The sequence below is a fragment of the Nelusetta ayraudi genome, unplaced genomic scaffold, assembly GCF_046127955.1.
Source record: "Nelusetta ayraudi isolate G7.1 ecotype Tasmania unplaced genomic scaffold, CSIRO-AGI_Nayr_v1 ptg000169l, whole genome shotgun sequence".
Taxonomy (NCBI): Eukaryota; Metazoa; Chordata; class Actinopteri; order Tetraodontiformes; family Monacanthidae; genus Nelusetta; species Nelusetta ayraudi.
The window spans coordinates 989,398-1,006,790 of record NW_027466219.1 but is presented as its reverse complement, the minus strand read 5'-3'; the positions used below and the strand labels follow the sequence as shown (position 1 = coordinate 1,006,790).

Sequence of the window (17,393 nt, the reverse complement as noted above, 5' to 3'; positions counted from 1 at the left end):
ATTCGATAAGCACCTTAACTCAGTTAGCGTAAGCCACTTGAGGCCCCAAAGCGTTCGCTAAATAAATGTGGTATCGCGCCGTGTGCAGCTCGTGACTTTGGGGAGGCAATTTAATTCTAGTCAGTCTCACTTTGTCCTCCGCCGCTTTGTCTCTGGAGCCTGACTGTCGTCAGCGTGACGCCACAGTGAGGCCGAGCGCGTCATCGCGTGTCCTGGAGTCTGAGGGAGGCCGGCCTCAAAAAATCGGGGGAGAAAAAAAAAAGAAAAGCGAAGGCTGGATGTGAGGAGAAAAAAAAATCTCATTTCCATCAGACGTTATGATCAACTCCCAGCCAGAGGGAGGATGTCAATCACTCAGATTACATGGATTTCGTGATGCGCGCCCACGCATGCGCCAGGCGGCGCGCACGCCGGGCGGTGTGCACGTTGGAAGGCACACACCCACAGGGAGGGGGAGGTGGTGGAAGGAAGAGGAGGAGGTGGAAGAGGAGGAGGAGGAGGAGGAGGAGGGGAAGAAAACACTTATTCATGCTGTTGCACTGCGCAGCGACAGAGTCGGGGGAGGGGGAGGTGTCGGTGTGTTTCACACCAGTGCCGGCCAACTTCTGCGATGGCACATTTATTTGGGGGATTCAGAATGACACAGTGATGAGGTGGTTTCTGTTTGTTTGTTTGTTTGCTTGTTTGTCGGGTTTTATGTTTCTGTTTTCTCTGTCTTGACGCTTAATCTTTAGGAAAGACCAGGTTTTCCATGTCACCCAAGTGTAAATATTGCCATTGGCTTGGTCTATTAATGGAGATTGAGACTTGGAACTCCCATTCATAGGAATGTTGGAGATGACTGTGCTGGAGTTGAGGGGTGGACATTGGATCTGTGACTGCTGGCACCTCATGAGGGTTTGTGTTGCGTAGGAACAGTTGTCTTGAAGATGTTTGCTTTCTGTTTTATCAGATTTGGCCAGTTGGAAATTATTTGGGAAATAATATTAAAATTCCAGTATCATTCCTGGACACAGTGTGGGATGTAACTTAAACTCATATCACGCTCATCGTGTTTAACAAACCTGCTGTATAGCAAACTGTATATGATAGTCACCACATCAAAAGGCCTTTGTGCGGTGCCACTCGTGTGGCGTTCAGGGCTCCGCGGTAAACAGACCATAACCACAGCGACAACAAATGCACGACACAAACTCAGTGATTCTGACTCATTTTCACTCTCGGGGTGGTTTGCTACGTTTAAAAAAAAAAAACATCTGATTCAACTCCTCACTCAGGGAATTTGCCAAGTCGTCCACGTGACTCCAAACCTCCGAAGCCGGTTTTTATCCCCCTCCCAGCGACCGACCGGCCGACTGTCGGGAAGCACGCCAGGCTGGGTTGCTACTCTCTCGGACTGTGATGTTTTTGGACAGAGATATGCAGACCCGGGCCACACTCTCGTTGGGATTTGAACTTTTGGCGCATGGCATAAGGACACAGTGTGGCTGTGTTACGAAACAGCTGTGACATTTTTTATTTTGAGGCATGTGCGCTCTTGGACTGTATTGCAGAAATGCCGTTGAGGAATGAGTGAATGTGCCAAAATAAAAGAAAATCCAGTTGTCGGCTGATCAGAGATTTATACTTGTGGTCAGGTTTTTCTCAATCCATAGCCGAATAATTGTAAAATACTGCCAAATACCAGAAGTAGTGACCAGTCACTTTTCTGGCAGACAAATTTTTGATTGATTGACTTCTGACCCCTGCAGCAAATGCGTTGAGGAAATATGAAGAAAATTCTGTCCCATTAATGCATGTCAATGGGCGAAGGTGATGTGAAAATGCACATGTTGGCATTTGTAGTATCCCCAAGTATGACGATGAAATTGCACTGAATGGGGAAGTGTTTTAACAAAGACTTCCCCATTTAGTGCTTTCAAAAGAACACAGAGTTCTGAGGTGCTTTTTTTTTCCTGTTGTAACATTTTGAAGACTGCCTTGGTTGAGCTCCATCAATTGGACTGTTTACTGCTTGTCCGTCCCGAGGTCTCTGTGTGCCAGTCCTCGCTGATTCAAAGACAGGAATGCTAAATTGACTGTGGAGATCTGTCCGCGCGCGCACACACACACACACACACATTCAGCACAGTTACCAAGGGTTACAAACTGCTCTGAGAATGATAATTGTAAAAATAGATCATGGTAATAATGTCACCGCCGTGGGGTTTTTGACAGCAGCAGGGATTCAGAAGCGTTTGTCTGAAACTTGTGTGAGTTATTGTCAGTGGTTCCGCGCCGGCGGGAAGCTGTTCTTCCAGCAGGTTAAAGTCCAGCTGGCGCTTTTGGGCATTTAGCGTTTGTTCCTCAAACTGGCATGGCATCTGAGTAAACAATACATATTTTTCAGCATTAAAGAAAGTGATTTAAAAACTGTGATTGAAACGGGAGTTGCAGTGTAACATCTGAAATGTACCAAGGATAATAGTCCTCACAAAGTTTTTAGCTCAGTGCAGCAAACATTAAAGGGACAGCTCAACGTTTTAGCAGATTCTCCTACTGCCAAAATCCCTACAGTATAGGGGCCATATGAGGAGGTTGTCCTTGAGAGTGTTGTGGAGCTGTTGGATTGGGTACTCGATGAGTTTTGAGGGAGGGGGACCTGTACCGCTTGTGTTCGCTGAGCATCTTGCGTCTCTGACACCCGGATCTCAAAAAAAAACAGGCGCCGAAAGAAAGGGGATGTACCTACTCATTCCGCTATAGGGATTATGCTAATAGGAGATTTATGCCAAAATCTTGAACTATCCCTTTAAAGCACAAACGTGTGCTGTGACTCTGCCGGGGAAGGAGTGGAAACCTCCGCGATGCAAATTGTTGCATTGCGGTGCGTTTTTCTGACAAAGGAGCCTACGTGCCCTCGGTTAGCGATGCAGAAAATCTTCCCTCTGTCTCCTTATGTAAATGCAGGGATTTTATTTGCACGCGTACTTTCAGCCGGAGCCAAAGAAAAACGGCGAAGGCGCCGCAGCCGGAGAAGTTCATGTTTCCGTGCTTCTGTCGTGGTCTGCTGCTCTGCCTGCAGAGCCCAGCCCAGCCCAGCCCAGCCCTGCCCTGCACTGCAGCCCCTGAGCTGAAACAACACAATTAAAGATAGATTGATGGCAGCATCGATTACAAATAACGTTTAAACAATTTACAAAAATATGTATATTTATAATTGGAACGATCTATAACCGTCGCTGCAAAATGTTCCAAATTGAATCTAGATGAAGCTTTAAAATGTGTCCAGTGAAAACACATTAAAGTTGTGCAAGACAACAGAAAGTTACATGATCAGCAGCTTTTCTCTCTTGCACCACCGGGGCTGCGTACTCCTGGCATCCACTGCGTTCAACATTCATTCATCTTAAGGACGAGCCTTCAACTCCTTTATGGCTGCACCCATAAGCAAACAACATTAAAGCATAATAGATGCACTGTAACTCAGTTGTGGGGAATTTCTGATCTGCTTCTAATTATCTCGCACTGTGCTGTGGAGCTAAAAATGAAATGATGACGTGTAAGTCGTTCATCCTAGAACCCAGGAAAAAAAAGTAGTTTAGGGTGTTACATCACTGCACTTTGCAGCAGGTGATGGAGAGTGACTCAGTCTATGTACCGGAGGCCAATAAAACCGCCGTGTTTCATCGCAAGGCTCGGCCCATGTGTCGCATCTTGATATGAGCGGTGAGGAAGCAACACAGCTGGTTGTCGGAACATTTAAGTTTGTTTTTTTAATGTTTTTTGTGGGGGAGGAGGGAAGTGAACTCGTGTTAGGAAGAGACAGTGTGTGGCCTTCAACAGCTTCCTGCGATACCCGGAGAGCCAGGATGAGAGTTTCTCACCAGGCGGCAGCTTCCCACAGCACGACGTCCCCATTTTTCCGATCGATGTGCAGGCTGAACTAATAACGCGGGCTGGATTCATAACCTCCGACGGACGCCGCGGCCCCCCCTCAAAGGTCGTATGGCGCGTAGGTTAGCTTGTGCGGGTCGTAGCTTCGAGGCGCTGCCGTAACCGTAGGAAGTGCCGTCGTTCTTCTGTGCGCGTGTGATCACCCTGTTAGCGATGGCGGCGTGCAGCCTTTGCAAAGTTCGAAATGCACAAAGACTGAGCTGAGAGTGGTAGTTGAACTTTGGAAATGTCAGCCAACACTCCTCACAGGTGGTGCCCACTGTACAATACCTGGCTGTTCTTTTCTCGTCCTCTCCTGCTCCCCTTAATTGTTCGTTCTTCTTCAAGTGCGGCACCCTAAAATCCGCAGATGCCGTATGTGGAACCCGGCGTGATAGAGGGATGTTTCTTTCTACCGTTTTATTTTGTATAAAAATTAAAAGTCCATGACTTAAAAACCTAAAATAGAAGGATTTATTATGAACCATGTTTCATGTCAGAGCCGTCCTGTCAGGCATTTTATAGGCGTTTATTTTTGTATTGTGGCCGATGGGAAAAATGCTTTTTTGGGCCAGATGGGATTTTGGCTGCAGTACCTTGAGTGGCCACTGGAAATGATACGGAGCTGCGCTGCCTGATTGCCAGTCTGGTATCCAGTTTTTATAATACATCCATAGGAAAGACACATTAAATTATTATCAATTGGGAGAGCCTCTGTCTGTCTGTCTGTCTGTGTCTGTTGCCTTCAGCAGCAGCACGTTTAGTATTCAGGGTGATCACTCGCGTCCTCAAATAAACCAACGAAGAAGAAGTTGGATGAGGTATACAGGTTTGTGTGTGTGCAGGTCACCGTAGTTCACTGGCAAACTCTGGAGAGAAAGGGTAAGCAAAAGAACATTGCCTTCTAAAATGTAACAACTTGATGTTGTTTCTCCTCAGAATCTCTAAATATTGCACACCTAACCTTTAACTGAAAATTGATCTACATCAAGGCTTTCTATTGGTGCGAGGGGCGCCCCCTACTGCGAGTTGTGTTTGCTTGGGCTTGCGGCAAGCCTCCTTTCAAAGTCACTCAGGCATAAAGTGGAAAAACATCAACCTCGCTGTCTTTCTTTGTTCTTCCGTAGGGGAAAACATGCCTCCCGGTTCTCTTAAAACTCCCCCTGTTGCTAGACTCCTTAGCTTTCCGTACGACGTCTGACTTTTTTTGTGTAACTTTAAAGGGCGGCTTGTAGCAGCCGCCGCTCCCTGCTTTTGTCGCAAGTTTAGGAAAAAAAAGAGGCGGGTTTAGGGGACTAAACTGCCGGAGCGGTGGCAAGACGGTCGTGCAAGATTTCCAAAGTGAAACATCGCTTTTCACAAGGTTAGCGCGCGCGGATTTTCACAAAAGCTAACCTCTCGCTGGGTTTCAGAGGATTGTAAGCACATAAAACTGAAAACTGCCAAGAAGCACAAACTAGTCGTGGACAACCGCTCCACTCGGCAGACGTACATCAGGACGGATTTGACTCTAAACCAGTTACTTTGTGGCTGTGGCCTTTAGTTCGCCTGCCACTCCCTGCGCGGCTGCGGGGAGCTGTCCGTGGCGCTGTCACGCGCTAAGCAGGATTAATGAGCACATGCCCCCCGGTACCGCCGGCGTTTACCTTGCACTCCTGCCCATAAATCCTGCGACCGAGAAAAGCGGGAGATCGGCGCCTCATTGGTTGCGGCCCCGCCTCCGTCCCTTTATGCCTCCTCATGCCTCAAAGGCGGGCGCAGCAGCACCGGTGCTCTCCCAAGAGGAGCGTTCGCGTCTCACCCCTACACCCCCACTCACCCACACCCCCCTCCTTGCAAATTTGCCGTGTTCACCACTTGCTTGATGAGGCCCCCCGTCATCTGCGCGTTGTTTACACGCCGCGGCGCAGGTTCACATAGAGGCGGCGGCGGCACCTGATTGTGGCCCGCCACCGCAGGCCGTTTGAGAATGGCACTTCACAGAAATGCAAAATGATGTACTTCAACGTTAGAGCCCCCCCCCCCGTCGGAGGAGCTTTTCTGCGCCAACGCCGATCGGCTCAAACCAACGGCGCGTCGTACTTTGTCTCGATGAAGAAATCACGTGATTGGGCAAAAAACCAACACCGAATTGTGTTTGAATAACGTGTGAAAGAGTTAGGATTACAAAGGAAATGATTACAACACCCCACTCTTTGATGCTGTTGATACTGAGCTGTAGGACCACATCCTCATATCTGTCCAGCAGACTGGGATATAAGCCGCAACTTCCATATTTGGCAGAGTTGTGTAGAAAGGTCTTCATCTTTTTCAACGGTGCTTTTGAAATCCATATCTCTCATCATATCACACAGTGTGACCCCCCCACCCCCACTCACCTCCCCATTGTGTAATTAGCAAGGATTGAGAGGGGAGGAAAAACTCTTTAAACGCCTAAAAGAGTGTTGGGGTTTCTCCTTTTTCGCTTTGGAGGATTATGCGTCCATTCACTTGAGACTGCAGCTGTCGACCTCTGACCCTGCTTCCTGTTGAGCAGCGGCATCAGAGAGAATAACCTTTGTGGTGGTGGCCCACCTCCCGCTTCTGTTCCTCACCCCTGTTGTGTCTCAGGGGGCGAGTGAGGAAGCTCATGAGTGCCCTCATGTGTCCGCTACGTGTGCGTTCATGTGGGTGGACCAAAAGGACGAAACCATCTCTGAAATGTTTCACTCTGGGATGATGAAACATACGGCACTTGAAGTGTCATTTTTGTTTTTAGTTGACTTCATTCAGCGTCGTATGTGGTTTTAGTTCTGCATTCTTGGCCACCCAGCAGAGACTTTCGCTGTGCATAACTGTACTAACTGCATAACATAAGCATGTAAATGGAGATGAGAGCGACACAATGCCGTGTTTTAAGTGCCAAGTTACCCTGTTGTCCCGTCATCTTCGCAGGAAGCGCTCTCAACCTGACGTGCCGGGCCTTCTTCGGCTACAGCGGCGACGCAAGCCCGCTCATCTACTGGATGAAGGGGGAGAAGTTCATCGAGGACTTGGACGAAGAGCGGGTCCAGGAGAGCGACATCAAGTAAGGAGCGCGGCTCGAGTCGGGGCCGCTTTTGATGTGATGAGATGTTAATGAGGAATTAATAGCGTCGTGCGTGCAAAAGAGATTCGGTGGGGAACCGGGCGAAGGCTCGATACCGATGGATTGTTCGGCCCATTAACTCCAAATTGCATCACGACTGTTTGCCAGAGTTTTATGCTCTGCTTTCAAAACAAATGCCGCTTTTATTGTTTACTGTGTGTGGTGTATCCTCAAAGTACAGACGGCAGGCAAAGCCTGTTTGAAGTTGCAGTTTCCACTGTCACGTTTTGTTGTTGTCACTGCTGTTTGGTGGTAACGTTGACAGAGATTTTGAGTAAAACGGAATTTATCAATTTTTATTAATCTACCAGCTACTATTTGTTTGATTGAGATGGAAAAAAATGTGACCTGCCAAAAAAAAAAAAAATACACCAGAACTGTTTTCAAAAGGTGGAGCCATCTAAACAAATGCAGACCTGTACGTCAAGATTTTTGACACATGTAGACCTAAAAAAAAAAAAAAAAAAAAAACACAAACGCTGATAAACCAACTGGTGTGAGTGATGTGCGACGCACCCACAGGCTCCGGCATCTGCCACGCCGCTTTCATGCCGACGCCGGCTGCCGAACCGACGCTGTCTCCCCTGATCTGTCACGGCTTAATTGATATTCAGTCGCGGTGATTCCACCCGCCGTGGTGTTTTGATCAAAACGCCGGCGAGCAAACAGAGAGAGGGGGGGGGAAACAAAGCATGTTTTGTGAAATTTTTAATAACACATCAAACAAGAACTGAATATTTGCCATTTGATTTCGCCCCCTGCGTTACCTCATTATTTACCAGAGCGGCGCGTCTCCCCGCCGGAAGACAAAAGAAGCCGTTAAATGGGGCCCATTTGGATTCGATTTATCCGCCGTTGCATTTTTTTCCTTTTATTGAGTCGTCAGCCTAAAAAGCGGGATGCGCATTTGCCACCTTGTGTTCACCTCGGCGCCCGCGAGAGTCTCTCTGAAAGGGCCGCTGTTCCGCTTTGTGGCCTCGCACGTTCCATTGTTTGCAAAACTCTGCGTCAAGACAAACAAAAAGCTGTGTGCAGACATATTTGTGTGGGCTTTTTTTTCTTTTTTTTTTCTTCCTTCCAAATCCTTCCAATGCGGCTTTATAAAACTTTGCAACGTCGTTTTTCTGGCGCCCTGCCTGCCGTCCTTGCTGACTTAACACAGTTGAACCGGTCCATTCCGCGGATCCGCGTGCTTCCCATCAGGTCTGTTTGGGCGGGGGAGGGGCACAGCTATGGGGAGACGGCCCTGTCAGATAGTTAACAGCCACCATTTTTCACACCGCCGCCACTGTCACTATCACCGCCTGTCTGCAGCCGACCTGTGGCGGCATGCAGATGGGCCCGGGGGAGGGTTCGAGGAGGCCATGAGGAAATGGGAACGTGAGGGGGGGGGGGGGGGGGGGGGGGGGGGTGAGGAGGAGGGTGGGTAAGGGGGGTTATTTCCCGGACGCTGGTACAAGCGTGCGGCAGAGGCAAATCTCATCGTGAGCTCAAACGCGGCTCTCCTGTCCGTCTCCCTCGCCGACATCAGGATTCCCCCACACCCCCACACCCGCTCACCAGCTGAGAGGCCATCTCCTCAATAATTCATACCAATATTTCATGCGGCGGATCAATAATGCATTTGATCATCCAGCTCTCTGTTGCCGATGCATCTGCCACCGCAACCTTTCTCACATCCATCCGTGAGGTCGGCCTGCCTGCCTGCCTGCCGCGGCTGAGACACACGCAGGGACAGAGAGGCCCCCCCGAACCCTCCCTGTAGCCACGGGACCCCCCCCCTTTAGATGACACAGCAGCCACGTTCCTATTGGTTCGCTCCCCTCCTCAGGGCTGGCACCCACACACTTTGAGCTGTATTTCTAAGGCACTGGCAATGGACTTCAGCCGGGAGACACACACACACACACACACACACGTGCCTGCGAGTTTCTGCAAGGGATGTATCTGGCCGGCCTTCTGCACCTATTGATTCCGAGGGCTTTATTTCCATGGTAACAAGTGCCCGTAAATTCTCGTTCGCACCACCCAAAGACGGGGGGGGGCGGGGGGGGGGGTTCCGTTGTTGTTAGCGCTGCGTGGATGGTTGGACATTAGCATAGCTTGTAGGGATTAATAAATTAGCAATACAAATCTGTCTCAACATTGGAAAAAAAAAAACAAGGGCGACGGATCAATAACGCATTTGCCAAATTCAGCTCGAGCTGAATGTATGAAAGGAGCGAATTTTGACATCGAGCCAAGATAGATTTGACTGATAGGAATTTAAGGAATAATAGTGAGGACTGTTGAAAAGGAAAGATGCAAGACAACGGTTTAAAAATGCGTTTGCAGCTCCGTGATTTAGGCTGTCGATCAATCAATCAATCAATTTCATCGCCCCGCGGGAAAGCGCAGAAGTTTGTCAGTGATAAAAGCAGAATTAGGCTCAGCGGCATGAAGGAGATGTTGCAGCAGGTTCAGGTTGACCTTAGCGTCCGAGCGTGTCGCAGCATTTAGTCCTCATCTAGCCACTGCGTTCGGACGAGGGATAAAAATAAATAAAAAAATCAGCCACTTCGGGGTGCTCGACACCTCTATTCCAGGCTCAGTCTGAGCAGCGCAGGTCATTATTTATCAGGTTGTGCTGTGTTGTCTCCTGCCGAGTGGAAAAAAAAAAAAAAGAAAAGTGAAAGTGGAGGCTTCAAAGTGCCCACTGCTCCCCGGAGAGACATGAATTATTCCCATACCTCCTCTTCTCGCATATATACCCCACAGCCGGCGCGCGACAACAAGCGCGGCCGAGGAGCTACAAATATCATCCGCTCTGCCGCCGACTCCCGTCAGGAAAGACGCGCTTTCAATTAAGCGATGCCGACAATCTCAACAAGATGTCCTCAGGTGGCGTCCGGCTGCTTGAGAGACACTATACCTCTAAAAACACACACACACACACACCAGAGGTGGGAAGAAGCAATGTACAAATACTTCTATTGAAGTAGATTTTTCAGGTATCTGTACTTCACTTGAGTTTTTCTTTCACAGACAACTTTTTACTTTTACTCCTTACATTTGTAGACACATATCTGATCTTTCTACTCTTAACATTAGAGAAACATGCTAGTTACTTTTTTGTTTAAAAGTGTCTCAAAGGTACAAATTCTGTTCAAAGTAATGATTCACTTATTTGTTTCATGTAGGGTGTTTTTACTGTTCTCTAATGTAAAAGTAGATCACATTGGACAACATTATATAAGGGTTAAACAATGTGTTCCTTCCACATTTTTTATTGTGAAATTTAGGTCCTCAGGAAAAATCACCTGTGAATTCATTGTTTGTCGATCGATAAGGTCAATCAACTATATACATACATATATATGTATGATGTTTCTAGGTGTTATTTTGGGAGTGGGTGGGTGCATTTCAGTCTAAAGTCAATCACATAAGGTGCCAGGATGGCTAGAAACGCTACTGCTAATCAGCACCGTTATTAGCGCGTACAGGAGGTGATCCACACACACACACACACACACACAGGCGGAAGGGAGCCACTTCTCGCTCGCACTTTGTTGCTGTCTCCAACGTGGGGTTGTGCGCCGCCGATGCTGCCGCAGGAGGGGGGCAAGCCGTGAGCGGAAGAAGGTATGAGGGAGCTCCATCCTCCCATCCTGCCCTCCCGCCTCCGCCAGCCCAGCGGGCGGTGGTGGCGGAGGCGCGGGTGGGGCGCTCATTTACTTTATGGAATATTACTTTCCCTCCCTCTCTTAGTTACCATGGCATCGGCTATAAAAAGATTTCCCTCTGATTGCCAGTGTTTGACCGGCCGCTGCACACACACACACACACACACACACACACACACACACACGCAAGCGCGGGACAAGGAACAGGCCTCCTTATTGATTTTCATTTCTCATATGTTTGGAGTGCGGAGGAAAGAAATTAACATAGCATGGAGCGCCTCGCAGAGAGAAGCGTCTCACGGGAGTTCCACGGTGAAACCCGGAGCGTCACGGCAGATCACCGTGCGATCCCCATCGCGTCTTATCCTTCCCGTCAGTTTGCCGTCACAGATTGAAAACACGCACGAGAGAAAACAACAGCCGCGTGCCCTCATGAACCTAAACCAGAGTTGTCGTTGCTTTGTTTTTCTGTTTTTTTCCCCCCGTGTTGCAGGATCGTCAAGGAGCATTTTGGCGAGCAGGAAGTGGCCATTTCCTTGACTATAGGCTCCTTGGAGGAGGAGGACCTGGGAAACTATTCTTGTTATGTGGAAAACGGCAACGGTCGTCGGCAGGCTACCATTCAGCTCCTCAGGCGGGGTAAGAGCTCCTTGACATTTATCACGCCGACCACTCTTTATTCCCCCCCCCAACCGCACTTCGCCTTCCCAGGAAGTGAATCGAAGGATGGGGAAGCCGCCTGACGCCGACGTATACGGTGCATTCCCACAGCAGCTTGTTTCAACTCTTCATAAAAGCTGCAGCATTTGACGAATGAAATATTGAGTGGCTGGCTCCAGCACTCCATCAAACTGAAATATTGTCAGATGTCTTTTCCATAAATCTCCCAGCCTGAGATGTTTCCGTACTTTTATGAAGTTTGGTTTTTGCAGATTCAAAGTTTCGAGTGCCGTTGCTTTTCTACCAATAAGGCCAATAAGAGCCGCAGCTGCAGTCCAGCTGCGCATTTGCGGGTCGTTAAAGCCGTTGTGTGCCGTTGCTGCGCTCGACACAGTTGTGTCTTTTGCCTTCTTATGTTGTGTTTTCTGTTTCACTGCTGCTGTTCCATCCGGTTTCAAGATGAAACAGCTGGGCGTGGAAATTGCAACTGCATGAATCAGAAACCAGAATGGAGTAACAACGGTGCTGCACTATAGGCCACCATGTCGAAGACGGAGACAGTTGCTGGTTTTTTATTTTGTTCCTTAAAAAAAAACCTATTATTTTGACTCACGTAACATTGTTTTTGTTTATTTGTTTTGTCTTTTTTTTTTTTGTATTTGCTGTTTTTCACAGCTTCTCCGGAGGCCAATCTCTGCATTGTCATGGAAGTCTGGGAGTGTTTTCGCTTAGTGACGCTGGAACGGTCTCACACACTAGCTCCCGCTCAGTAATGTTGTCCTAACCTGTTTAAACATTTCCCTTTATTTTCTTTTTCCTCTGGAAAACAGTATTCCAATCAATACTGTAAGTTCGACCATATGTAACAATAGATAATTGTATTTTTAATGACCAATTCCAGGATTCCATCCCCAATGCGGTGATAATCAGGCATGTCAGCTCATGATTTAACTGCAGTAGCCCTGTCTGTTATTCCATACTGAATAGTTTAGAGAAACTAGAGGTTATGTCCTTATTCTCTTCCACTCCCACAGACCTCTCATCCACACAGTTTTACTCTCCCTGTCCTTTCTTTTCCTCCATTGTTGCCTGTGTTAATAGTCTTTGTCTGAGCTGCTCACTGTTTCGTTTTGTGTTTGTACATGCGATGGTGCGTCTGTGCGTTTCCCACGCCGCCGTCCTCACGTGACCACTTTGAGTCTCTTTTCATGTTCCGCCCGTCGCCGCCCTCATTTGATGGCTGTTTAAGCAGCAAATTGGTCCCCGCCGTTTTCCCAACAGGCCAACAATTCGAGCGTACAATTACATTTTGCGTCGTTATCTGTCTGTTTTCCCCCGCTATAATCGCTTTCTCTGCAACTGTGTTGACCCAGTTCTGTTTGAGTGGTCTTTGTGGACTTCATTTAACGCTCCCTGTCAAAGGCAGCGTTTTCAAAAAGCCGCGTTCGGAGAGGCTTCAAGTTGAGCGCCGTCGTCCACGTTACTCAGGGAGCGTCTTCGTTTCTCGCGAAAAAGTCAGTCTTGGAAATCCGGAGGGGAACGAAACGGCCAATAAAATATGAATATTTCCTTTAATTACTTAAAACCGCTAATTTGCAGAGGGAGCTCCGGCGCTGAGTTTGTGTCACACCTCGAAGATATTGTGCTGAGTGGTGCTACTTAACAAGCCACAAGTCAAAGGCCATCTAATGGAAGGGAACCATCAGGGGCTTCTTGCTGGAACACACTTGTCTCGTTTCGTAAAACTGCAAAACAAACGCATTTCTCTCACTGCTTAGCTGAGCTAGAATTTGTCATCGCCTCAATATTCAGCGTAAACACATTAGAGCGACGCTGTGAGGCTAATTCAACCCTCAAACTCAGCCTGTTTGGAGGAGCACGGCATCAAATGTTTTAAGTCAACACGTTTGGTCAAAGATAGAAGATAAGAATCTTTGCTTAGGGACATTTAATGTCTACTTAATGTCACTGCAGCCTTAAATGAAGCATATTCTTCAAGATTTTACAATATCACCCCTTGTCTTTATTGTGTTGGGATCACGGCGGCTGTGTTTGTAGCCCACCGTCGCGGCGGTGTAACACTCTTCTTTCCAGGCTGAGCCAACCAGGTAAACACTCCTTTCAGACACAACACAGCTCATCCCTCTGCCGAGCCAGATCTCTGGCAGGATGAAGAGGAGATCAGTGGAAGATGAAGTGAGGGGGGAGGGGAGGGGGGAGTGAAGGAGCTCTGCAGAGACAGAAAGAGAGGGATGGTGTGAGGGAGGTATACGGGGATGTGTGCGTAAAAACTGAAACCTCTTGTTCGGGAGAAAGTGCCTCCGTCCTTGTCCGGAGCGGCGACGTGACTCCATCCCGGCCCGGAAGACAAAGTGCAGATCCGTGTCGCGGCCCCGCCACTCCGGAGGAGACGAATCCAATTACTCGTCATCTTCATTTTTCCTGGTGTCTTCCTACGCTGTGTACTCTCGTTTCTCCTAAAGTCATTATGAGCCTTGTGCCTCTTCGCCTGCGAAGATTGATGCAGCCGCGCCTCTCAGCTCCGCTCCGCTCGGCGCGAGAGAGCACCGGCGCTGTGAGCGAGTGTCCTCTGAGGGCCCGGCGGTGCCGCGAGTCTGACGGGGGAAGACGAGGAGTCTCGCGGACGGAGGAAAAAAGCCACTCGCTTGTTTTTTTTGTTTAGTTTTTTCTGTGCGTGTTCTTCAAAGCAGCTCGACGGTTTTCAAATATATTTCTGCTCTTGTGTGTGTTTTTGTCCTCAGCAGAGCTCATGTACACAGTGGAGCTGGCAGGAGGGCTGGGAGCGATCCTGCTGCTGCTCATCTTCCTCATCTCCCTCTACAAGTGCTACAAAATCGAGCTGATGCTCTTCTATAGGCGGCACTTTGGCAGCGAGGACATGGACGGAGGTAAAAGACGAGCGCAAACAAACAGCATCATGCGGCAGATCCGCCTTTTTCTGCCTGCCGCCCTTTAACCTCCTGTTCTCACTTTTTCTTCCTGAAAAGTCGATGTCGAGCGCAGGAGGATGACTGTGTGCGCGCGCGTGGGTTTTTTTTTTTTTTTTTTTTTTCGGTTCTGTCAGATTCTCTTTCCATACCAGAGTCTCCGGTAAATAAAAATGTCTTCCCCAGTTTAATCTCAGAAGCGGCGGAGCCTCCCTCCCTCGGCTCCGGGTGCAAAGGTGCACGTGATTGCATTGTTGCAGGGGAGAGCGCGCATTTGCAATTTGTTGCCCATTTAAAAAGAGATCAGTCTCAATATGCCACAGAATGATGCCAGCCTTCCCTCCGACAAAGGCCGGGATAGAAACATCTGGGACAGCCGAGGCTCCCAGCTCAGTCCTCGAGCGAGGAAGGGAGCGTTCGGCTCCGCCAGAACACAAGGCGACTTCTTTCTTCTGCGTGTGGCAGCGTCTTCACTTCTCTCCTCTTTCCCTTTGTAATCTCTCCCCCGCTCTCCTTTCCAAAAATTGCGGGCGTGCAGAGTTTATTTTTGAGTCACCGGATTGTTTCTACAGTAGCATGAATTATCTATTACACGCGGTTTTGTTGACTCAAACTTCCACATGATTAAGTCATGCCGTCGGGGAGTGCGGATACAAGCTGTTCTTGATTCTCCAAGTTTGCTAGTTGGTTAATTTGCGAGGTTGGCTGCTAATTTGATCGAGCCGTTTGATGTTTTGGATCCTCGCTCGCTCAGCCCTGGCCTTTCCAGGGAGACTCAAAGCTGCAAGCGCACCTCAAAGAGTTTGAGAAAAAACCCCGTTTTCCCTCCGAGCCCATACTCCAGTTTCCGCGCTGCGTAATGACTGGGACTTACTGAACATGTCACCAGCTCTCCCTTTTTTTTTTCCCCCGCCCCGTCTTCTGTCTCTTTATTTGTTCTCCACTGTCTTCTGGGAAATCATTTGGAGGAGGAGTAGGAGGAGGAGTAGGAGGAGGAGGAGGATGGTGTTTTTCCTGAATCTCGACTTTTGGCACATCCCTACAATTCCCACTTCATGTGATATGTATATATAATAGCCGAAAGTATTGAGCGGGACTTTCCACAGCAGCGCAGTAGTGAGAGGTCCCACACAATATAGTGTTGTACTCTTTCGAAATGGGTTTTTGCCCTTATACGTATTAAACTTTTAATTTGAAAAGGGCTTCGTTTTCTCCATAGAAACCTTTTCAAAAGGCATTTTAATCCGACATTAGTCCCCACTACCTTTCTTCTTCTGTGACTATTTGCCAATTATTTTAGAAAATAATCGTTGCCTGGTCGGTTTCAATGAGAACTGGCTTTATATAAACAATGATGATCAAATAGAAAAGAAATCATCGAAATCTCTCTGACGTAGAAATTAAAGATCATATTTCTTATGATTCTTTTTGTTTTCTTTTGGGTTCTTTTTTTCTTTAGAAAACAAAGACTATGACGCGTACCTGTCCTACACCAAAGTGGATCCTGACCAGTGGAGTCAGGAGACCAGGGAGGAGGAGCGCTTCGCGCTGGAGATCCTCCCCGATGTCCTGGAGAAACATTACGGCTACAAACTCTTCATCCCAGACAGAGACCTGATTCCAACTGGAAGTAAGCACCTGTACTGTGTGTGCATGTGTGTTTGTGTGTGTGTGTGTGTGTGTGTGTGTGTGTGTGTGTGTGTGCGTCTGTCTTCACAGAACTGTTTCAGGACAGTGGTTCATTTAAGATTAGATTTAAATTAAGGAAGATATAATGTATTAAGGAAGTGCAGCGCTGGAAGTAGTGTCCTTAGGATTTGGGAATGGAATGTTGGAGGTTTGGGTTTGGGATGCTAACACTGACAATCTGCTGAGCTGAGGTTACAACAGAGATGCCGGGTGACTAAGTGCACTTGGTCACTTGGAATTTAATTTTTTTGAAACTTAAAATTCAACACCCCAGCAGCACAATACTGGAAGAGGCCTGTTTTTCTCCTTATTACTTTGTTAATGTATTTGAGGAGAATTTCTGGTCACTTCTTGGTTTTGAATCATTGCAACCGTTGATGTCATTATGGCGCAGCTCCTCTGCTCAATCAACCAGTTCCGACAAGCTAGTTCTGAACGGAGACTAACGTAGAAGAAGTAGACTTAACGCAAACGCCCGCATCCATTAATGAGTAGAAGAAGAATGTTTGGCTCCAAGTAATTGTTGGTTCCAAGAATAACTATTGATATTAATCTTGATTATTATTAGTTTATTTATTTTTAATATTTTGTGAGGCTAATCACAGAAACTACTTTTAAGTTTGCTACTTTATTTGAGTAGAAAGCAGTAAAAGCAAAAAAATCTAAGTATTTATTCTTGTACTGAAGCTAGGAATGTGTGTGCTTTCGTCATATCCGAGTTTAAAACGAACATCCTGACTGAACTTCACTGAAACTGGCCGTGAGATCCCGCCGACTGAAGAGTATAACGGTTCTCCTTGAGATGTCGAGCCAATACATTGTTTTCATTTTTTTCATGTGAACGGCTGTTCTTTGTCACTGGGAATTGATGCCACTTGCGCTACAATCTTGGCAGTTGGGCGCATTTGGCTTACAGCCTGAATGAGCAAGAAAAGAAAATAGAGGAAAAAATGGAGTGAAGCTGCACAGTTGTCAATTTCACTACCCTTGGGTAGTGCTAGTGTGAGACAGTCGCAGAGTTAAAGGTATAGTTCATACAGAAATCCGGACCAAAGAATGCTGGTCAATCAGCGCTCTGCTAGTTTGATGAATTAATTAAAAATAAAAATTCTTCCACTTCCACTTATAAACAAGCTTTTTCCAGATCGTTATTTTCCATTACGGACTACGTGTTGCTGCCTCGCATGACTAATTGACTCAGAATTGCAATATAAATCTCCACAAATACACTCAAAATGATCTTCCTACTAAAACTGATGCTTTTGGGGGTTTTTTTTCCCACCTATTAAAAAAACATGAGGTGGTCTCAGTGGGCTGAGTGAACACCCGCTTGGGTGTCTTCCCACTAACCTGGATGAGCTGTCAATGCAGCACCCTCTGTGACATTACAAA

At 47.6% G+C, this 17,393-nt stretch overlaps 1 protein-coding gene across 1 annotated transcript in view; it reads left to right on the top strand.

The window, feature by feature from the left end:
• il1rapl1a (interleukin 1 receptor accessory protein-like 1a) overlaps positions 1–17,393 on the top strand; it is a 151,916-nt gene that overhangs the window by 126,736 nt on the left and 7,787 nt on the right. The window contains exons 7-10 of the mRNA XM_076014565.1: positions 6,850–6,982; positions 11,198–11,343; positions 14,127–14,273; positions 15,772–15,942. Of these exons, the coding sequence (XP_075870680.1) occupies positions 6,850–6,982; positions 11,198–11,343; positions 14,127–14,273; positions 15,772–15,942 (597 nt within the window). The remainder of the gene's footprint in view (positions 1–6,849; positions 6,983–11,197; positions 11,344–14,126; positions 14,274–15,771; positions 15,943–17,393) is intronic.